The following is a 23,711-nucleotide window of genomic DNA, read 5'->3' on the forward strand; positions in this document are numbered from 1 at the left end:
TCATCAACTTGTATGTCTCTTTACAAACAAATAAAATGACCACATATCTCTTCGAAAAGAACAAAATACTTCAACTTATACCAATTATACTCATTAAACAGAAGATAAATATATTTAATCCAGGTTTATCCATATAAATAGTCTTATAATCATAAAGTAATTAAAAACCAAGGTCGGTAGCCACCATTTCCCACTATGCTATTGTATCAATCTATGGGAAATCGTCAACCCCCAAGCCAAAGTTCCTTTCGCCGGCCAACTTTTTCGTGTCTCCCATACTCGTGAAAAACGAGAACCACTAAAAACTTACAACTTTATAATGTGATATTTTTCATATTATAAATTTTTAATTCTCTATGATAAAAAGTAACACCACGTATATTTTTGCTAACTGTACCACCACCTCCTCCTTATATTTTGTTTTCATGCATCCATCATTGTATGCCAAAACTTTACCTTATATTCCACGAATCATGGCACTATTATCATGATTAATTGTTTTATTAGCTAGCCTTTAAACATGATTATGATTGTAGTCTATTAAACTTTGCACCAACTTAGTGACATGTTAGTTAAGTACTTAAAACTTAATTGTGGTGTCTTTAGTTTTGCTTCACAAGATGAGAATCTAATTTGTGTCTAGGTTCTTTGATTTTAAGAAAAAAACTATTTGTAGGTTGTTTTGCGAGTCTTTGTCATCAATGTATTTTATATCCATTTTGACAAGAAAAGCATATTACTATTCTTGAGTTGAAGTATCAAAATGTTTGTGCATGGGTTTAGCTAGATATGGTTTCATGATCTTTTGTAATAAATTATTATCAATGGGTGGTGTCAACTTTCATGTTTGGTATAGGTTCCAAACTTTGAAATGTCTTACTTTGCTTTCAATTTCAACTTTAACTTCTCAAGTCATTGATGGTGCCTAATTAATGGGTGATTCAATCATGCATATTAGAGATTTAAGAATAGAAGTTCATTAATTAAAATCACAGGGTATGTAGAGCGTGTATACATTAACAAATGAGATAGTATTAGGGTTATTAACATTCTTGCAACCATTACTTCTTGTTACGAGCTAGCGGCTTCCAATTGATATAATGTTCTATTTATTCAACTACATATATGATTTCATTGTTGATGGGTGTTCAATTCACAACAAAGAGTCATATAAGTTGACTTTATGAGTCTTTCTAGCACAATTTAATATTTTAAATTGATGAAGTTATAACAATGATTGCAACTTTGTAGTATAACTCCCCAAAGCAATAAAATTCCAATTTAAACACGACTTAGCCTTATGTCGTTTAGTTATAAGTTGATCTTAGTATGCTTCATTTGAATTTGTTTTGGCATATATAATTTGTTTTTCATAAACCTTTATCATTTAAAATGAAAAGAACACGACTTGAAACTTGTTTATAGTACATCATCATTCTTGTTAATCATTAAAACTATATATTCTCCCTCCCCACCCCTACCATGGAACAATGAAAACTAAGCATTCACTAAATTGCTAGTTAACTTTAGAATCAAAATTTTAATTAATTTGGATGTTACTTTTCACAATCACCTAACTCCACTTTTTTAAAAAAACACAAAATCTAAAGCAAGATTGAAGAATAATCTCTCAAAACTAAAATAAGAGTACAAACCTTATCATAATACTTCATTGATAACGGCGCCTAAGCCCACTTGGTTGTTAAACTTAATCAGAAACTAACAATAATACTATTTGATTAATAGCTTAATTAAAATTTATTTGGGCCCATATTTTTGGGCTAAGCCAATGATAAGAAGGACTGAATCAGGTTCAGTAATCTGCGTAGCACTTAATAATAGCCTAGCCTATCACCTACTTACGCAAACTATGACTCTAGTGGGCCCCATTTCTCAGGGAGTGTCAGTAAAAGTGTAGATAAGGGTTTGGAATAATTGATCCTCTGTTCTGCAACTCCACACTTCATCATACACCTCTGCTCCAATTGGTGCATCATTTGATTTGATTAATTTATTAGGATGATGTGGAAATGTATGTATGTAGGTTCAATGGTTCTTGTTTATTGATTTGATTTGTCTCATTTTTCTTCCTGTTCTAAATTTGAATTGTAACTGTTGGTGCATCATATGGTGAATTGGTGGAAGAGTGAGCATTCAATTTTGCAGTATTTTGTAAAAGTTGTAGCTTGTAACATCTGAGAACACTATAGAAGTTGTTTAGTTATAAGGCGTTACTTATTGTCATATTAACATGGTTGCAACGAATGTTTTGACAAGAAAATTAATGCGATATTAGCAATTTATGAAAGTAACTTGTGTTTTGTAACAAAGTTTATTGTTTATCAAAATATGTTGGAAACACATATAATAATCATTAACTCCGTATTAAATAAGTACAATATAAACAATGTTGGAACTTTTAAGTGGTCATCTTCATACTTTTAACGTTTTAAGCAAGTTACTATGGAGTAGTTCACAAACCTTTTTTATTATCTCTGAAGAGGTTGGGGGGGGGGGGGGGGGGGGGGAGTTCTATTACTCTGTATAATGGTAATGAATAGGAAGATAGACTATTTCATAAAATCAAAATGTTGAAAACATGCATGTTTGTATTATTGCTTATATTCTAAATGTTGATGAATTTATCTATTACTCGTAGTATTATTGTTTAACCATTATCAATTTCATTTGTGTATACACTTATATAGATATTGAAGAATAGCTAGGATACATGGACACTTTATTCAACTGTCGTGTCCGTGTCGGACACCGTGTCAGACACTGACATCCGTGGGACACACGACGATACGTCTCGGTGTGTATCCTATTATGATATGGATTGTTTAACTTTTTTTAATGAGAAAATTAAAGTAAAGTAAGATAAATAAGTTAATTGTTAAATAATATGGGTGCCTTCATATATAGTTAATTGTTAATATGATATAATATGATCTAATGAGAGGACGGAATGACAAATATATGGTCAATTTTTTTTTTAAAAATATATTATATGAATTTTAACATCCCGTACCCGTGCCCCTTATTCTGAGATGCATGTTTGTATTATTGCTTATATTCTAAATGTTGATGAATTTATCTATTACTCTTAGTATTATTGTTTAACCATTATCAATTTCATTTGTGTATACACTTATATAGATATTGAAGAATAGAATAGTCGATCACAATAATAGAAAATCTTATTTTAAGTAAACTACGTATTCTTGATTGCTATTAAGGCTATAACATTGTTGTTATACCAAGTTTTTTTTTTTTTAAACTTCAAACATTCTTTATCAAACTATACTTTTAAGTTTTAACCATCTATTTCCACTATTAGGTCTATTACTAGTAAGCTGTAGCTATCCCTAAAAATACGAGCTCTGGCTAAGCTCTAAATTTGTAAATAAATATACCATCCTCACACGTCAAAGCGCACTGCTCATCAACTCTCATAAGTCACCATCACTGCCTAGACTTTATATAAATCAACTTCACCTACGAACCTCACCTACAGCCTGTTCACCTTAAAATTATTGCTCCATTTTTTTTTATTAATTTTACAATAATTATTTCGTTCTTAATAAATACGAGTAAAACACTTGAATTTTAAGAAGAATCATGAGTGGTGCATGAAAATCAATTAAATATTCTCCCTCTCTTTTAAATTTTGTCGCAATTTTTTTTTTTGTCTGTTTCTTTAATTTTGCTCTATTTTATTTTTGAATATATGGGTCCAATTTGTATTCTCACAACTACTCCATTAACCCACCGTTTTTCTCTTTCATTACTTTTTTCCTATCAAAACTTAATCAAGTAACATTATACTGTGGGGCAAAATATAAAGGACGGAGGGAGTAACATATAAACAGATTTAGTGAGTCAATTTTTAATTATTTGTAAGGATAATGGACAATTAAAAAATTAGTATTAACAGGGTTAAAGGAAAGAAAAACAATAAAATAAGTATAGTCTTGTGTTAAATTATAAAGCATACAAATATTCATACTGTAAACGAATAAATGATGCAAATGCTACAAATTATTTACAAATTATAATATTTATACATTTTTTAACTCACATCATATATTTAAAATAGGTACAGTTGTAATCAAAGTCATTCCTTAAGGTATTAAAATCCAAAACTAGACACTTATGATTAAGAACAAATGAGGAAAATAAAAACACATTTGAAAAATAAATAACCTCATCTAACATTCACGAATCACTAAATCCCACGTGGACTCACTTGATGACGACATCTCTCCCAACACAGCTGTCAACCCGCATGGTCAAATTTCAACCCGAGTATAAATACCAAACCCCCTCACACCATCCTTCTCCAACACTCCTCACATTTCTCACTCCCTTTTCTCCAACACTTCCGTATCATATGCCCGTACTACCCTCTAAAATGACACCAATTAACACTTTTGCCACTCTCTCTCTCTTCTTTCTCTCTCTACACCTCACCACCACCCCTTCCTCCGCTGCTCTCGTAAAACAACAGCCTCTCACACTCAAATACCACAACGGCCCTCTTTTAAAGGGGAAGTTCTCCGTTAATTTAATCTGGTATGGCAAGTTCACTCCAGCTCAACGCTCTATCATTGTCGATTTTATTCAGTCGTTAACTTCTGTGCGCGCACCACACCCGTCGGTTGCGTCGTGGTGGAGAACTACGGAGAAGTACAAGGGAGGAGGAGCCTCTACCCTCGTAGTAGGAAATCAAATCCTACATGAAAGCTACCCTTTCGGAAAAAAGCTTAAGAACTCGCATATTATTGGGCTGGCATCAAAGCCCAATAACAAGATTGATTCGATTGATGTTATTCTCACGGCCCAAGATGTGGTTGTTGAGGGGTTTTGTATGAGGTGTGGGTCCCATGGATCATCGGGTCAGGCTAAACGGGCTTATGTTTGGGTTGGGAACTCGGCGACCCAGTGTCCGGGTCAATGTGCTTGGCCTTTCTATCAGCCCATGTATGGCCCACAGACCCCACCCTTGGTGGCCCCAAATGGGGATGTTGGTGTTGATGGGATGATTATTAATTTGGCTACGCTGTTGGCGGGCACTGTGACGAACCCGTTCTCGAACGGGTACTTCCAAGGCCCGTCAACAGCCCCGCTCGAGGCGGTAAGCGCCTGTACCGGGATATTCGGTGCAGGCGCTTACCCCGGGTATCCAGGGACGGTATCCGTGGATAAAGTTACCGGAGCAAGTTATAATGCAAATGGGGTTAATGGGAGGAAGTATTTGCTTCCGGCGATGTGGGATCCCCAAAGCTCTGCTTGTTCAACTCTTATTTGATTCTACCTTAGTGGGGTGTAAAAGAACATGAAGTGTGTTGTGAAAAGGATATTAAAAAGTTAGGGGTGAAAATGGTAAAAGAATGTAAAACTACTTGAAAAATGAAGACGTTTGTAGATATTTCGGGTTATTTTTACAGTAAGTGTTTTTTTATTTTTTTTTTTAATTTAGTGAGATAATCTGATCTACTTTGGCATTTGGGGTGTAGTTTGTCGAATTGTATTAAATGTATATTTGGTTCTGGGTAAAGTGAACAAGTTGAATGATGAAAAAGTTAAAGATTGTGCTTTGTTTATCTTGAAGATTTTTATTTGTATGGAACTATGGAAAAAATGATGGAGGAATAGTCTACTTTTTTTTAACATAAGGTGAATTGGGTGATCTACTAGTCAGAAGAACCACTACTATCTTTTACAAAAATGATCAATATCATCAATACATGGAGTAAATGTTCGGATATTGGAATTTGGATTTTATGTTAAATCATGTAACAAATTCATGACTATAATTCTATTAGTCTATTACAAAAGGTTTTAGATTAGTTATTGTTTGGCTGCACTTTAAACTTTGTGACGAACTTGACTTAGCTAGTCCAATACTCCGATGGCTCGATTCAAGACTATATTCACTAGTCCACTTATTGTACAATATGGGAAATTTGGTAGTTTAGTATCATTAGCACCTCATATAATATATGAACATACTGTCCTTGCTCGGTTTGGTAGAAGAAAGTTGAGTTTTCCTAAGCATTGTGTAGTTTTTACTTTTTAATCAAATAAAATAATTCATTCATATCATATCTAAACATTGGTAGAAAAGTTCTCCTAAAACGTAGCAATTGAGTTTATGATCACTCCATTCAAGAAGATGTGTTTGCTTTAATATGCTCTTTTGGGTTTGTCTACCTACATTTTTATGTCTTTCACAGTTCCACTGAAAAATCAACCAAATCAAACTGTGTACTCCGTAACATAATTGCATGGTCATCAATATCATAATCCCAAGATTAGCATAAGATAATCAAGGAGAACGTTTGTGTTTATACTCCGTAGTAATAATTGTTGGCCATCACCCATCAGTACTAATCCATATAGGGAGTATAGTTGTTGCACAGTTGCACTATTAAGTTTTTGCTTTTTCCAAACCAACAACAAAAAAAAATGTGTCCCTCAAAATTAAGCAAACTAAAATATTAATATCCTTATATCATTCAAGAACAAGGGTAGAATAATTATCTAAAAATATTCTTCATTATAGAGCATATTTTCTTCATGTACCTATGAGTACACAATTAATTATACAAGTTAAAATGCATATTGTACTAAAATAAGTTAATAATACTTCCTCCATCTTCAATTTAAGGTCTCAATTGTTTTTGCATAAGTTTTTATGGAGGTAAACAATATAAATAAGATCCATAGTCAATTGATTAATTAAAGGTGAATATAAACAATATAGCCTGATTGATAAGAGTTATATTATATAGATAAATAGATTTGGTTGATTAAAAGTGACTAAATTGAAAATGAATTTAAAGTAAAACTTCTAGAAAAAGATTTTGAAACACAAATGAGACTTTCGTTTGAGAACGAGCGGAATACAGTGACATGTGCAATACTCTCTCCGTTGCGCATTACTTGCAAAACTTTTCATTTTCGGCCGTTTCATATTAGTTGCAACACTACTATATTTGGAAAGGACCCACTATTATTTTATAATTTCTCTTCACTAAACCCACTTTCACAAATATTTTATTATTTCTCTTTCCTACTAACCCCATCCACATTACTTTTTTTTTTATTATTTCTATCTCTTACTAATAATACTTTATATTGTAAGCCTAGTTTATAATTTTCTTAAACTATAAGCCAAGTCTACTGTTACAACTAATGTGAAACGAGGGGGAGTATCAAAATTGAACCTATTGTAAAGGATAATATTTGTTAGAGAAAGGTGACAAAATAATTTCTTTATTGGCCAATACTTAGCTTGTACACCTGGTATTTAAGAATTAAGAATCACAAAAATATGAGGAAATAAGACAAGAAAAACGTCCAATAATGAAGCAGGACAACATTATGACGATGGAGATTGGGGGAACTATTTGCTATTCCTTTTATTTTCTTATTTTGGACGTGATACATATTTGGACCAATTCAAAACACAAATAAATAACATGTGGATAAACTTTGTACAGTTGGCTGATTTATTGAGTAAAGTACTATTAGAGTGTCCTTTGATTTAATTTTTTATGTTTTTGTTATTGAAAAATAAAGTTTATTTTCATTAATCTTGATCACATATTGTATCCAACATCTTCCAAACTTTGTTTTTGACAGGATATCTCTAGGCATCAATCACAATCATTGATATTTTAGGTAAGGGAACATTAGAGGGAAGAGTCTTGTGTTATTCACATGTGAATTAGTTTTACATTAAATAACAGATAATAAGATAAAATAATCAATTTATAATGCTCGAAAATAACTTTTTTTTGTTAGTAATTGGTTTTGAGATAAAACCTCGTTATGAGGTTCTTGAGAGCACATAGTTGTCCATACAAAACTAGTCCAATCCAATAAAAAATAAGGAAAATTTGCAAATTACCACCCAAAAATAGTATCAATTTCTAAATAACCACCCATTAAAAAATTTATTTTAAATTACCACCCACTAAAATATTTAATTACGCAGATTACCATCCTTTTTAAATTTCTGGTTGATTTCAGGTGTGTGGAGCCCACAGTCGCTATTGCCCTCCTAATTTTTTTTATTTTCTGTCGATTTCACTATTGTAAGCTACTCCTCTCTCAATTCTCTCAGTCAATTCTCTCTGCAAATTCACCTAACTCCATAAATTCTCACCCACTCTTCAAATTTAGATCCTAAATTGCAGATTAAAACCCTAAATTAGTTTAAGTTGAGAGAAAAATTTGCTCCTGTGTAATTGGGGTTTAGCTTGAAGGTTGTTTGCGAAAATCACCATTGTTAGTGCGTCTGCTGGGGACCACGTGCTGAATTCATTCACCTGACAATTGCTTGTTGTCAATGGCGACGTCAGAGGTTAGCAATTAATCAACAAGTTTTCCCCAATTTCAGCACAATTAGAACCCTAAATTTCAACACAATTAGAACCCTAAATTTAAAGAATGTAATAGGTTACCTGATGCGAGTTCACCTCTGAGGTTTCTTCAAGATGTTACAACAATTACAAGGGGCTGAAATTTGAGGAATTTGGGAAAATTTTGAAGTCCAAATCGCAAATTAGGTTAGGAGAAATGCTATATAGGGGGAAAATCGGGGGGAAATTCAATTGGGAAGGAGAAACTAGCCGTTGGTAGTCGTTAGGAGGGCCCCACTCATCTGAATTCCACCGGATTTTGAAAAAAGGTGGTAATCTGCATAAAAAAATATTTTAGTGGGTGGTAATTTAAAATAAAATTTTAAATGGGTGGTTATTTAGAAATTGATACTATTTTTGGGTGGTAATTTGCAAATTTTCCAAAAAATAATGAGTACATTGTATTTTTTTTTTGTTAAAAACTAACTAATCGCCTACACTGCTACTTTGTAAAAGAATCTATGCCCTATTGTTAGTTGTCACTCTTTGCAAGAGCTATATTCTATTAATGTTTGTTTGAATCATCTAGTTTTCTTGGGATTATTCTATTTCTAATTGTTAGAAATTAACTAATCACTTCCACTAAATAAAAAAACAACTGTTAAAATTTGGGATTTCGAAATTATAATAGTATTGCTTTATTTTTATAACATAAAGATAGAGATGTAATACAAAGTACTTTAGATTATGTATTTGAAGATGATGATTGAAGCTTGCATTAGTTATCTTAGGAAGGTTGGACTAGATGATTCGATGGTTTGGCGGCGTGTGAGGGGAGTGAGCAATTGTCCTTGGGGATAAGGTGATCAAGGTCAAGGAAACCCATCCAATATTTAAGTAAGATACGAGTTTTTATTTGGAAGAGTAATGAATCAGAAAGTACGTAAACGTGTTTGATTGATCGCAAGAAATGACATACTTATAAATAATTCAAATTTGTAACTACAATCTTTTGACTCCAAACTACACCATCTAAGCCTACAACACATGTTACATACTACTTAGGTCACATTATATTGATGTGAGATATCACGTGATATATAAAAACTTGAGTTGATAAAAGCTGATCTGGCCTGAATTTGAGTGGGTTTTGGGCAGCTTTTTTCAGCCCGACCCGATTGTTTTAAATTTTTTGGACATGCTTGGGAATGCATTTTTATGCTACTTTAATTCGTTTTTTTTTGCTCGGCTTGAAAATGGCTCGAAAAGCCCGCACGGCCCGACCATTATGGGCGGGCTTGGGCATGAAATTTTCAACTCGAAACTAGGCGCGGCCTGACCTGAGAAATGGACAGATTTTTAAGCCTCACCCAGCCCGCCATTGATTAGGTCTAATAAAAACATCACAGCTAGTCATAACTTGAAAAAAGTCGGTCAAACAAAACACGCGTCAATCTTGAGTTGCAAAGTTACAACAATATTGTAATCACTAACTAGGATCATTCACAAGGATTTAACGTGTAAACATTGATCCTAGCTTAAATTAAAAGACTCAACTTGACCCGACTCAACCTGACCATGATCCCCTCTTTCATTCACCACTCATAGAGTCATAGTGTTACTAAAAGTTATTTAACGGGCTGAACTGACAGTAAATGGAAGCCCATCTCAGACATATGTTGATTTAATTTTCGAGGGCATCTCAAAGACTCAAAACATATGTTGATAGACAAGATAGTAAAAAGTAGTAACAGATTTGTCTCTCATAATAGTAAAAAATAAAAATAAAAATAAAAACAAAATCAGAATAATTCCACATTGACACACACCAAACGGCTCCTCCGCTGCTGTCTCGAGGCAGCTGAGAGAGAGAAAATCAGCGACGACGACAATGGAGCAGCCGGAAGAGCAAGACGTCGACATGACTTCTGCCGCCGATATCAACGACACCGAACCTTCTGCGGTTTCTACTTTCTCTCTCTTCTTTTTCCTTTTTTGTTTTTTTTGAATTTTTTCTGATTTTTATTGGTTGGATGAGTTTTCTTCGAACCCTAATCATGGCGGAAAATGTGTGATAATTTGATTTTAGGATGTTGAAGATATGAAAAAGAGGTTAAAGGAAATGGAAGATGAAGCCGCTGCTCTTCGTGAGATGCAGGCCAAAGTTGAGAAGGAGATGGGCGCTGTTCAAGGTTTTTTCTCATTTTTATTTTTGTGAAAATTACTGTCGTATTTTTTTCGAATTATTGTCGTTGATTAATTAGATGATTTATTGCTGGAATTGATTAATTTAGGGTTCTGATTGGTGATCATGAGTGGAATTTTAATTGAACGTAAAATAATGTCGTGTGGATTGTGTTTATGTTGTGATCATGTAATTTGTTGTCTCGTGGTGAAATTAGAGGCTGTTTTTGTATGATTTTGGTTGAAGTTGTTTGTTTTGGTCAAGCTTTTGATTGAAATGTAAAGTGAATATTTTGTCTTGTGAGCTTTTTTCCATGTGTAGCGGCGATTCACTGAGCCTAATGCGTGATGTATGAAATGTAGACCGTTCCTTATCGTCATGTCTAGGAAATGTTTTTCAGTTTCGCAACACTTTCACTCTTCATTCTTCATCATGTAATACTTCTATTGTAATGAAGTGTAAGTAGTTGTGTGTCGTGATAGATGTTTTATGCGATGAATTTCAGCTTGTTCTTTTCTGATGAGCTGATGCTTTAGGGGGATTTGATATTCGTAGTTGCAAATCTGTTGGCAATGTGGTCATATTTAAAAACCTTTACATATTTACATCCATTGACTCCTATAACTTTGCAATTTAAAGGCATGGCTTTTGACTCATTTGGCTTTAATGAATTCTTAGACCTTACTGATAAAAGATGTCGTCAAATGTAAATCATTCAGCAGTAAATACAGGAATGAAAGGGAAATTGTTGCATTCCCTTGTTTAAGGAGTTACCATGGGCACTTGTTAAACTTCAAGTACTTACATTGTTATTGGCTGCTTCACCACCATCTTAAAAGAGTATACCTAAAGGGAATTGTGAACATAATTGGGAAGTTATTTAATAACTTACTTTTTAAGTATTGGAATAGTTATGCATGGAATGATTCTTATATTTTATAAAATTTTTATTATAAAATATCTTAAGTGTAATTTCAATTTGATTTAATTGGTTTGGAAGCAATCATGCTGCTAGTCTGCTACTGTTGATTTCATGACTCAATAGTTTCAGTTCATTAAGGGTTTTGCATCTTGCAGATCCTGCTGCTGCGGCTGCTGACCAAGCAAACAGGGAGGAAGTTGATTCTCGATCAGTGTTTGTGGGCAATGTGAGTCTTGTTTCCTATTACCAGTTTCATAGATTACCAAGAAACATTTTCATGATATAGCTTCTGTGATGCATACGTTCTGTACTTGCAATCATACAGTGTGTGGTTGTAACTTATTAGGCTGATTATGTTATACTTGTGCTTGACTGTATCGTGCTGTTATTAGCATATCATATGTTCATATGCTGCCATTGTTTTTGTGCACTCATGCTATCCTCACTGAGTAACTGACCATACAAACCCCTCTTGAAAATTTGAGGTCTTATCCATAAGATCAGGGATGTCACATAACTCACATTCACTACCTGAGGCCTGAGGGTGGATAGGCAACTAGGCAGTAAATCCCAACTATGAATGACATCTGCAGAAATCTGTTTTGACTGCTTGACTGGCTAGTTTATAATACCTTCTGAGCTGGAAGAGGAATCCAGCGCCAAGATAATTTCTAGTCCTCTATTGGCAACCTAGCTGGCTAAGCTCTCATAGAGGTTTCCCATGGAGTGCAGAGCCATATGTTCCTTTATAGTATAAAGGTCGGAGATGATAGCCAAGAACAAAGCATTCCATTGTCAAACTCTTGCACATGACTAGCTATATTTATATGATTATACTCTGTATATGATTAAGGATGTGCTTTGCGCTACTTTTGTTTTTATTTCACTTCTTTGATAATTATTATCAGGATCCATTTTTATGGTATCAAAAAGGTTGCTGTTACTCACATGGATCCGTATTCTGTAGTAGTCCTTTTAGATTTTAGTTATTTTGCTAAGTCTTGTTGTGCTTGAAAAAGCCTAGCATAAGTGCTCAATAACTTCTGTGTTTTCTTTATTGTTGGGTTATCTTGTATTAGTATGTAAATAGTTTTAATATTTTATCCATTGCAGCAGTGAAAAAAGTAAAATCAGTACTATCCTTCTTTACAAATCTGTTGTATGCTCCTGAAGTTTTGTGAAATCTAAATGAAATTATTTTTTTTCAAAATTTGATTTGAAAGTTCACACTGTCAAGCTATGAATAGTATTTTAGTATCATTAGACTTATATATTTAAGTGGTAGAACCGTAGAAGTTGTAGTGGAAAAGACATGTTGGGAAAAATGGACTATCTGTGTACAATCATTGGTTGATGCTCTGGCTAAAAGATAGGGAGCGTTTCTGATGCAACTACTATTCTTCGTCTATTTTCTGCTGCTATTCCTTTTTGTCCTGTAACATCCAAATTTCAATCTATAAACATTTTACTCTAATCTCTTGCCCATCAGAATTCTATTGTCAGTTTAATAGTTTAATGATGATATTTGAATTAAAAGTAATTTCTACAACCAACCTAACCTTTTCCTATGACTCATGAAGTAGTCTGCTTCTTCAGCTAAATTGTTTTATGTGTACCCTATTGAAGCTTCTTTGTCTTGGAGGCCATTCACAAGATTGATAAACAATATTGCTGTGTTTATGTATTTGAACAATACAAAAATTTAGAACATAAGCTTTCTTTTAACATTTTTTTATTTTTTATTTTTTTTTATTTTTTTTTTGTTTTCTCATATGAAAGAAAGGTAGCATGGGCTCATGGCACAGTAACAACAACATCCTACCTTGTTAGATTGTATAGTGTATTATTGTCAGTATGGATGTGTGATCCAGTTTGACCAACTAATGGCTTCTTTCTACTCCCTCCATCCCATTATTTCTTGCCTGTATTCCTTTTTTGGTGTTCCAAAATATTATGTTTGTTTCTAAAAATAGCACATAATTATTACTTACTTTTATCTTTCCCATACAAAATACACATATACCCAAAAAATCATTACTTTTTATCTTTTTCATACAATATTCTCTACTTTTTATCTTTCTAATAGAATATTCCCCTATTTCCACCATTCTTCTTAATTACCGTGTTTTTTGAGAAATAGGCACCAAATAATGGGACGGAGGGAGTATAAAACAATAATGCAAACCTTTTGAAACAATTGCTAAAGATTTGTTGCAAGAAACCTTAAACCCAATTCTTATAATGACTGAAGAATGTGGTGGTGTTGTTTCAGACTTTCAGCAGTTGTACATTTCTTGGGCCTTTTGATTGTAATATTTGAGGTTTGATAAGATTTGATGCGATGTGGTTTTTTTATGAAGTATATGCTGTTGATGGAAGATGAAACTAGTGACTAGTGATAGATATGTTAATAATATGTTGATGGCACATGTTTTTTTTTTTTTAATTTTTTTTTTTAAAACTTGTGAGACCTTTGGACTGAAGTAGAAATGTAACATTTCAGATGTTTAGAGTCTTTAGACACATTAAAGTTAATGGCTGGTGTTAATGAGCAATGACGGTATATTTATGCTTATGAGAGTTTAAAAGTTTTCATTTGACACTGAAAGCATTATTGGGGTAATTTCTTTGAGGGTTTAAGCACTTAAACCTGTACCTGAAGGCTAGATGGTAATTGACTGAGGAGCAAAGCTCAGTTGCTCATACCAGAAAGTATATTCCCTTAGATTTTCCTCCATATAATTTTTGTAAATAAATATCCGAGGTGAAAACATTTCAAATGGCTGCAATATCTGAAATTCCAACTCTTCATTTTGTCTTTGCATACCTGGGTAGACACTTGACACCGTTCAAGATCTTGAATTCTTGCCCAAAATTCCAAATTTCACTCAGACCTTCAAATTCTATTATCTTGAACCACAAATTGATTGAGAGAATTGTAATAGAGAGAGGAGAAGGGAAATTATGTGAATTTGCTTATATATGCTTACAAATGGGTGGAGATCCTAATTTTTACAGGAATTAACAAACAAATCTATGGGAAATGTGTGTATACGTATTCTAAAATGGGAGTACTTATGTTTTCTGAATGTCTTGGCCTTTCACTTGAGTCCAAATATTACAAAAAATGTTTCCTTGTTTGATATTATATCTTTCATGTGTCTGACATTTGGATATAATCTGTATGTGGCTCTTATACCCATATCTCATTAATATAGGCTATGTTACATGGACTCGGGAACTCATGTCCGTCATGAGTGTATGTCCAAGCATCCAACTCGGCTATTTTGTGAAAAAATTCCATGGTTTTGAACCAAAAGTGAAGTGTCCAAGTGTCGTACCCATGTCCGAGTGTCGAGGGTCGGACATGGGTACTTGAGGTGAAATGGAGAGTCCATGTAGCATAGAATATAGGCTGCAATAGTCATGCCAATATATCGTAAATAGAAACAACTTTCTTTTGAAACACAGCGAGACAACATTTCTTGCTTTCCAAATCAAGAAAGTAAATTCTTGCTGTTGTCTATCTGTTAGTAAACCTTTCTTCAGTGAAGTGGATGATCTGTACTCAACTTTACATCTCGATGTCGTTGCAGTTGGACTCTTCCTTCCATCCAGTCTCCTCATCCCTTCCAAAAGCTAGACAGAAATTGCCTATCACCTAAGAGTGTATCCCTATATTCAGTATCTCACAGGCCTCAACACCCCCTTCCACCCCAATGTTTGCTTCAAACTTTCCTTTCAGGAGTGTTCCATAAAGAACTTCATACTTCCTTTCCATACTTCTTGTTCCTTTTGTTCCTCAACTGCATCAATCTCTCTCTCTCTTTTTTTTTTCTTTTTCCCCCAACACTTTCTCTGAATATTCATCTTGACCCTCTTAAATTCAACAACTCTTTTTAAAACGCTGTGCAAATATCTCAATACTTTTTGACTATGGAGCAGAGGGAGCAACTGGATGATTCATTTAGTAGATTCCACCAGCATCATTGTGAAGTTTAAAGTCTTTGAATACAATATTTTGGTATGGAGTCATTACAACTTACCAACTAGGGTTTGACTGGTGTAAGCACCAGCCTAGCTCCTGTGGCATTTGATCCATGAACATTTAAGCTCAGGTTATTAACTTATCATGTCAAAACTGAAGCAAGTGAAATCAAAGCCCTCAGGTTAATCTAGCTAACAAAGCTGCACGGGATGGATCTACTATTCATTTTCTTCTGTTAACCTATCTGACAGTGACAGCTGACTCCCACCTTGCTTTCTTCCCATTCTATGATTGATTGCTTAGATGAAAGGCTGAGCGGGAGTTTCTGCATTGTGAAGCCCATCCTGTATCCTGTTCAAACTTTTTGTGAGTTTAATGCTTTCGCTCTTGTGGCATTTAGCTTTCTTATTGAATTTTAAGAAGCACTTCGTTTGTATTTGAATTTCTTATTAGCAGTACTTGGTAAAGAGACTCTTTCATAATTCTACATGAAATCTTATTTTGGTCAAATTATTTTAGCCTGATTAAAGACACATTGCAGGTTGATTATGCTTGCACGCCTGAAGAGGTGCAGCAGCACTTTCAGTCATGTGGAACTGTAAACAGGGTGACCATTCGGACTAACAAATTTGGACAACCAAAGGGATATGCTTATGTGGAATTTGTAGAGCCAGAGGCTGTTCAAGAAGCAATTCGGTTGAGTGAGTCTGTTCTGCATGGTCGCCAGTTGAAGGTCAGAAATCCCTTGTTGAAATTACTTGGCCATTGTCTGAATTGATTGCCCTTTGCTTTGGCTTCATTTATTTAATATTTTTCATTTTCTGATTTGCCTTTGATATGACTGAAGGTGACGGCAAAGAGAACCAATGTTCCAGGAATGAAGCAGTTTCGCCCTAGGCGCGTCGCCAGTCCTTATATGGGAGGCTATGGCTTTAGGGGTGCATATCCACCACCACCATTTTTCTACTCACCTTATGGATATGGGTAAGTTCTTATAACTTCTTTTTTCCCCCCATTTTTCTCTTTTGGGATCAAAAGCTCTTGTATAATATCGCCTTTAATAATTTGTTAACAAAATGTTTTTATTTTATTTATTTTGCTTACATTTCACTTTGCATTCCCTACACCCCCCCCCCCTCCTTCCCCTTTTCAATACAGAGTAATTTTTAGCTTTCGAGATTGAATGTTGTGTTAGTTTTCAATCAATCTCTGTTTCCTTTCTGCAGAAAAGCCCCGAGGTTCAGAATGCCAATGCGTTACGGCCCTTATTAGTAAAAATATGCTGGAGTTTGTTTAGAACATAAGTTGTTGACTGTTGAGATGGTAATTGGGAGGATATATATCGTGATGCTCTCTTGTCATCAATCATCCTTAGAGTTGGTGACTCTTTTGGGGACTCTCTGAGGAACTTTTTGATTGCAGCAACAATGAATTTTATGATCAACAATGTAATTATGTGTTTGAGCTTTCTGAGGATGATATAGTTTGCGTAGGTCTTTCTTGCCGTGTATTCTTTCTGTCCATTTTTGGGTCTACTAGGACAAGCACCTAGCGGGTAATTGCGTTTGAAAGAGCAAAAATGGGGAAGGGGCCGGGATCCCTGCCTGGTCTAAGAGCCCCAAAACATGTTAATCTCGCTAACACGGTCTATCACTATTGTTCTACGAGTATGAATTAGGACTTGCTTTCTTAGTTAGGGTATGCCTGTTTGCACAATACTGGTGCAAGTTCAAAAGAAATAATAAAAACTTGAACATGGAATTGATTATAATGTCCAAATTTGGTTTGGGGTTGTATTTCAATTATTTTTAGGAAAATAAAGTCTGGAGTTTAAGATATATTAATACATACAGTAAAAGAAGTGATTTCTGAAATCATCAGCAATAAACTTAAATGGATAATTACTCGCTGTCGTTGTCTTTAGCATTAATCATTAGTATATCATCGCCATTGATAATGCCGAATTTTCTATGGAAGTTGAAATTTCAAAGTGTAATGTAAGAGAAACCTCTACTGATGAAGACAACTTAATTTTCCAACTATTTTCAATTTCAAAGTGTAAAGTCTTATTGATCATTTGATCGGTGATAGCAGTATATTATAAGTACAAGAATTTTCAACCCCAAAATCTAATGGGAAGGCATCATAATTGATTTGTCAACCTTACCGTTGTCTTTTAGGTGAGATCAAGTACTAGAAGTTATTGTTATTTTCCAGGACTCCTATATTGTCCTCTATGTGTTTGGAGGAAATAGCCAAATGGGTGAATAAACTCATACGGTACGACTACCTTGCTTATTTCACGGCATTAAATTACAATAATGTTAATGAATTTTCCATAATCGTCTAAGCTACTACCATTTTCTAGGTATTTTTAAGTGCAAGTGACGACGAATTAGGGTAATAAAAAATTATGACGAGAAATATGCATTTGAGGATGAAGTGCCACACTTATTGACATTGTCATAAATCTTTCTTCACAATATTATATGTAAGGTCAATTCATTACTAATACAACCACTAAATGAGTCGTAAATGCTTTACCTGGTGTTAGTTGATTTAATTAGTTAAATTTTTATTTGGCAACAAATAATACTACTACGTACTAATGTACATACTATATTGTAATTACAAAAACTAATTATAATGTGGATATACTATATCGCTCTCAATTTATTATATCGTCAAAATTTATTTACGATTCCACGTTAAATCATTATAGATCAGGAGTCTTTCTTAGCCCAATCATCCAATGACCGGCTGGTAAATCAAAATAATTTAGAGATACAAATTTTCTTTTCCATTTGAAAAAAAAAATAAAAAAAATCAACGCTTTCAATCCAATTAATGGAGAAAATCCTCTAAGATTTGAATTTTATTGGTTTACATCAAACAATTTGGTCTTTTGTGGCTGGCTGGCTGCATGTTGAGTAACGAAAGAAAAATCTCTTACCAAAAAACGAAAAAAAGAAAAATGATAACATCAATCAGATAATACAGACAATCTACATGCCGAACTTCCGAAGCCAGACAACTAAATTGAAGGCCGAAAGTTCATGAAAAGATATGTAACAAACTTCTAACAAAGTCACAATTTATATACAAACCAAATGACTTTTGCAATAATCTGCGCACTAATTTCATACAAAAGTTGCAAAACAACATCTACAAAAGTTGCAAAACAACTGCTACAAAAGTTACAAAACAACTTCTAGTACAACTCCAACCTCTCATTGTCACATTTAGCATCATAGACTCATAGGATTGATCTTCATAGCCAATTCTCGTCGATTACATAAGTAGCGTGTGTGCTGGTTAAGACTTGGTTCTTTCTTCTCTAGCCGCGATGCATACTGAAGCCGGAGATGCAATGGAGCCACCACCACCACCACCTTTGAAGGTGTGTAGAGAAGACGGTGTGTGCTTAACATGGGAAGATTTGTGTGTGACGGTTTCAAATAGAGAAGGCAGTACTAAAAAATATACTTGAAGATGTCTCGGGTTATGCTTGCCCTGGTCAGGTTTTGGCTATCATGGGTCCTTCTGGGTGTGGCAAGTCCACTCTCCTCGACGCCTTAGCAGGTTTAATTTCTTCTTCCTTTATAGAGTTTGCAACATGCGCATTTATTCATCAATGTAATCGGTTATTTATTGCAGGGAGATTGGATATGAACACCAAACAAAGTGGGCAACTTTTCGTCAACGGTTACAAACAAGCTCTTACTAATGGCACATTGGTACGTTTAAACTTTAAAGTTTGATGTATAGGTATAACTATATTGCTGTACGGAAATTGCTAAACGTAATCCTAAGTAGGCGTGAGATTAAATTAATATACTAAGTAATACGAAGTAGTTTTCATTTGATTGCTACATAATTTGATAGGAGAATATTAGAATAAGTAAATTAAAGGTTTCATATACGTAGTATATATCGGTGGAGTACAATTTACATAATTTGGTGTACATTTTCGTGAATTCAATTTTTGTTGGTCCATCCCCACCCTAGTATATTTTGTTGTGATCGCCAATATTTCTAAAGATTATGGATAAGAAGTTAAAAGTAGAAAGATAACAGTAAACAACAATGAGTGGTAAAATGATCATTGTTAAATTATAAGAATTGATCAAATTACTCTTTAACTAATTTATTTCTCTGAAATTTTTGTTGGACTTATAGTTGACATGCTATATCTAAACAGGCCTATGTAACACAAGACGATGCATTGGTAACAACCTTAACATTACAAGAAACTGTGTACTACTCAAGCGAGCTCCAATTACCGGCATCCATGTCAAAATCCGAGAAGAGAAAGAGGGCAGATGATTGCATAAAAGAGATGGGATTACAAGAAGCAATAAACACAAGAATAGGAGGGTGGGGGATCAAAGGCTTAAGTGGCGGCGAAAGGAGGAGACTAAGTATATGCATTGAGATACTAACTCATCCTAAACTTCTTTTCCTAGACGAGCCAACGAGTGGGCTTGATAGTGCAGCTTCATTCTATGTTATGAGTAGAATTGTAGGCAATGAAAGAAGAAATGGAAGGACTATTATTGCATCAATTCACCAACCTAGTAGTCAAGTTTTTAGGCTATTTGATAATCTTTGTCTTTTGTCTGCTGGTAGAACTGTTTATTTTGGCCCTGCTGGAGACCAAGCAAATGAGGTGAGTTTTATCATTTACGCAGTCATTAGGATAAGTTAACATCGACTATTTGCACAAAGATTAAAAGACGTGTGAAAAAAGTAATGAAATAGATTACTCCGTATGTATTGTAAGAATTATAACTAATTATAATTTTTTATGTACGTTGTAGTTTTTTGCAGCTAATGGTTACCCATGCCCTTTACTTCAAAACCCGGCGGATCACTTCCTTGAATTGATAAACAAAGACTTTGACGAGGTAGAACACTTAATCCAAATTAATTTTGTTTTTTTGGGTACTATGCTATGAACTAACTTTGTTTATTTGTACATAATCTTGGATATTTTTGGCAAAGTTTGAATATTTATACTTTTTATTATTAGGATATTGAACAAGGGTTAGTCGAAAGAAAATCAACGGAGGAAAATGTCAATATCTTGTTGGAATCATACAAGTCATCTGAAAATTACAAACGAGTTAGAGGAATTATTTCAACAGTATGCGAACAGGTGCATGAAAAACATTGCAGTTTGCAAGTATAATTAGATTACTATTCCCTTGTATTTAATATTTTGTTGTTGATTGTTCTTATTGTGGTTATCAAATTATGTGCACACTTGTTTTTCAAGCAAAATTTTTTTTTTTTCCTTTATTTTGCATTTCAGTAAACTAATTTCAAATTAATTGCAGAAAGGTGAAAAATTGGAGAGAAAAAAGCATGCTAGTTTCTTTACTCAATGTGAAGTTCTTACAAGAAGGTCATTTGTAAACATGTACCGTGATTTAGGCTATTATTGGTTGCGATTTTTGGTCTACCTCATTTTGGCTTTTGGATTAGGCACCATCTTCTTTGATCTTGGGTATAATTACAACTCAATTCAGGTTAGAATTTTTCTCCTAATTATTGCAATGCATCTTTGAATTTATAGTATGCTTCGATTAAGGTAAACAGTAATTGTATATATGTTAGAACATTTCAGGCTAAAGGTTGGTTGCTTATGTTCGTGTCTTCGTTTTTGACTTTCATGACCATTGGAGGATTTCCCTCCTTTGTCGAAGATATGAAGGTATAAATCACTTAGAAACTATGAAGATACTCTCTCAATTCATTTCTGTATATGTGTTTAAAGTTGTATAGAGTTGTTAGTTATTGCATTGATATTTAAAACTGAGAAGTAATAATGTATCATTCTAATTTTGGTCATGTTATTAACACGCATAGGTCTTTAAACGCGAAAGATTGAATGGGCATTATGGGGTAACATCCTTTGTTGTGGCAAACACTCTATCATCAATGCCATACTTGCTTCTAGTGTCTCTCATTCCAGGAGCAATCACGTACTACTTACCGGGACTAAAGAGAGATTACCATAATTTTATATACTTTGCTATGATTCTCTTCTCTTGCATGATGTTGGTTGAGAGCTTAATGATGATTGTTGCAAGTATTGTACCAACATTTCTCATGGGCATAATCACGGGCGCAGGAGTACAAGGTTTAATGATATTAGGCGCAGGATTTTTTCGATTACCAAGTGATTTACCTAAACCATTTTGGAGATACCCACTTTACTACATATCCTTCACTAAGTATGCATATCAAGGGTTGTTTAAGAATGAGTTTGAAGGGTTAGAAATCCCTAATAATCAAGAAACAAGTTCGGGTTTATTAAGTTCGAGTTTGAGTTCAAGTCCTATGATATCTGGTACAATAATCCTCAAGGATATGTGGCAAGTGGAAACAAGCTATTCGAAGTGGGTTAATCTTGCTATATTGCTAGGAATGGTGGTTTTGTATCGTTTGTTGTTCTTAATCATCATTAAGGGTTCGGAGAAGCTTAAACCTGCTATCAAAGCCTTTGTAACGAGACCACCAAAACAAGTGATTAATTCAAGTTGAATCTTCCTATTAGGGATTGATTCAACATGCATTGGTATAATGGTATGTACTCAATTGTCTAAATAGGCTAGTTACGGTAGCACTTAACATTACCCTTTAAGAAGGTATCATGTATCAAAATTTTGAATTTGTTTGCTAAAGTATGTTTTTAACAATTTTTACAAAAGTATTTTATTATTGTGAATGAAGAGGAAACATAGTCAATCATATATCGTAGTCAATGATTAAATGGCTACTTGTTCATTCTAAGGTATTGAGGATTTCAAGATTTTGTTCAATAATAAATTGATATTGGGTCATGACCTTATATGGTTCAACCCAATTAAATTACCGGATTATATAAGGCCCATTAAGAATGGAGAAGATAAATAATCTCCTCGTCCAAATTGTCATAGTGGAAATGAATCATAATTTCGAAGCCTATTAGGTACAATTCTCACCATAATGCTTATTCATCTCACTTTATTTTAACTTATCAATATACTACGTAAATAATTAAAACTCAGGGCAAGACATGCTATTTTGTCATGTGTCACCAATTTTGCCATTTGACATATGATGTGATGCCACATTATACCAATCCTTTAATTATTGAAACACTCCATGCATTAACCTTCTGTCACCAATTTTCTATCATATGCATAACACCTTATTTAAATTTCCCTTGTAGTGTAACTCCCTAATAATTGCACAATAATAAAATTTGCCATTTGACATATGATGTGACGCCACATCATACCAGTCCTTTAATGATTGAAACACTCCATGCATTAACCTTTTGTCACCAATTTTCTATCATATGCATAACACCCTATTTAAATTTCCCTTAGTGTAACTTCTTAATAATTGCACCATAATAAAATTTGTAAGAAATTAAACATTACTCCATTTTTTTTATCAATTTTTTTTTTCACAACGGATTTGATTTATCATTTATTAGTGCAAAAAAAATTATTCTTATAGTCAAAACAGATCATACAAACAACAAACTATTTAAGCTATCATCTTTAAATAAATAAAAAAAAAAAAAAAAACCCACCACTTAAGCTCTCAGTGACAAACAAGCCAAAATATATAGTTTGATTAAATTAATAAATTTATAATGACCCGGGGCATCGCCCGGGCCTATAACTAGTTTACATCTAAATAGTTTAGATAGGATTTTTTTAAGGGAAATAATTTAGATAACATTGAATAGGATAGGGTTATTAAGTTCAAACAAATAGGATATGTTTAGAATTAAAAATAAGATACTATAGATAAAAGGAAAATGATAAACATAGCCTTAAGGACTATGTGTAAGAACCTAAAATAACATGATCCGTTAAGAATATCAAGTGATGTAATATAGAAATTAAATAATTAACTAAACAATCGCTACTTACTCAATTAGGAAAGAAAATCTAGGATTATAAAAACTTTACGATTAAATTATTTCCCATTAAGGAGCACAATAATTCCAACTTTTTTTGACGGCAAATTTGAGTATTTGACCAATTTTCCTACCATACAATAAGGGATTTGTTAAACATCGCCCACAAATTACTACATAAAGCCCGCATTTTATAATTTTTTGACAAATTTGCCCTTTTTATAATTTTAACCGAAAACAAATTTTTCGCACTAAAAAAATGTGGATCACCGAAGAGACGTCGTCGGCGGCGATATGCACCGGAGAGTCGCCATCGTCGCCGG

The 23,711-nt window shown here is 33.8% G+C and overlaps 2 protein-coding genes and 1 pseudogene across 2 annotated transcripts; all 3 read left to right on the plus strand.

Moving 5' to 3' along the window:
- The first annotated feature begins 4,343 nt into the window (after nucleotides 1-4,343).
- On the plus strand, nucleotides 4,344-5,651 carry LOC110718646 (protein EXORDIUM-like 2). The gene has a single exon (XM_021897530.1). The coding sequence runs from the start codon at nucleotides 4,394-4,396 to the stop codon at nucleotides 5,309-5,311; it is 918 nt and encodes a 305-aa protein (XP_021753222.1). The 5' UTR covers nucleotides 4,344-4,393; the 3' UTR covers nucleotides 5,312-5,651.
- Nucleotides 5,652-10,171: 4,520 nt separating this feature from the next.
- On the plus strand, nucleotides 10,172-16,977 carry LOC110718647 (polyadenylate-binding protein 2-like). The gene is made up of 6 exons (XM_021897531.1): nucleotides 10,172-10,335; nucleotides 10,462-10,564; nucleotides 11,635-11,705; nucleotides 16,009-16,200; nucleotides 16,315-16,451; nucleotides 16,694-16,977. The coding sequence occupies exons 1-6, from the start codon at nucleotides 10,264-10,266 to the stop codon at nucleotides 16,737-16,739; spliced, it is 621 nt and encodes a 206-aa protein (XP_021753223.1). The 5' UTR covers nucleotides 10,172-10,263; the 3' UTR covers nucleotides 16,740-16,977.
- Nucleotides 16,978-18,556: 1,579 nt separating this feature from the next.
- Nucleotides 18,557-22,259, plus strand: LOC110718649 (annotated as a pseudogene).
- Nucleotides 22,260-23,711: the final 1,452 nt, after the last annotated feature.

The sequence above is a fragment of the Chenopodium quinoa genome, unplaced genomic scaffold, assembly GCF_001683475.1.
Source record: "Chenopodium quinoa cultivar QQ74 unplaced genomic scaffold, ASM168347v1, whole genome shotgun sequence".
In the NCBI taxonomy this organism is placed as follows: domain Eukaryota; kingdom Viridiplantae; phylum Streptophyta; class Magnoliopsida; order Caryophyllales; family Amaranthaceae; genus Chenopodium; species Chenopodium quinoa.

Bases quoted from the DNA above. Each gene is read 5' to 3' on its own strand.
- LOC110718646 (XM_021897530.1), top strand. From the start codon at position 4,394: ATGCCCGTACTACCCTCTAAAATGACACCAATTAACACTTTTGCCACT.
- LOC110718647 (XM_021897531.1), top strand. From the start codon at position 10,264: ATGGAGCAGCCGGAAGAGCAAGACGTCGACATGACTTCTGCCGCCGAT. The intron at 10,336-10,461 runs GTTTCTACTTTC...ATTTGATTTTAG, and splicing joins ACGACACCGAACCTTCTGCG to GATGTTGAAGATATGAAAAA. The intron at 16,201-16,314 runs GTCAGAAATCCC...ATATGACTGAAG, and splicing joins TGCATGGTCGCCAGTTGAAG to GTGACGGCAAAGAGAACCAA.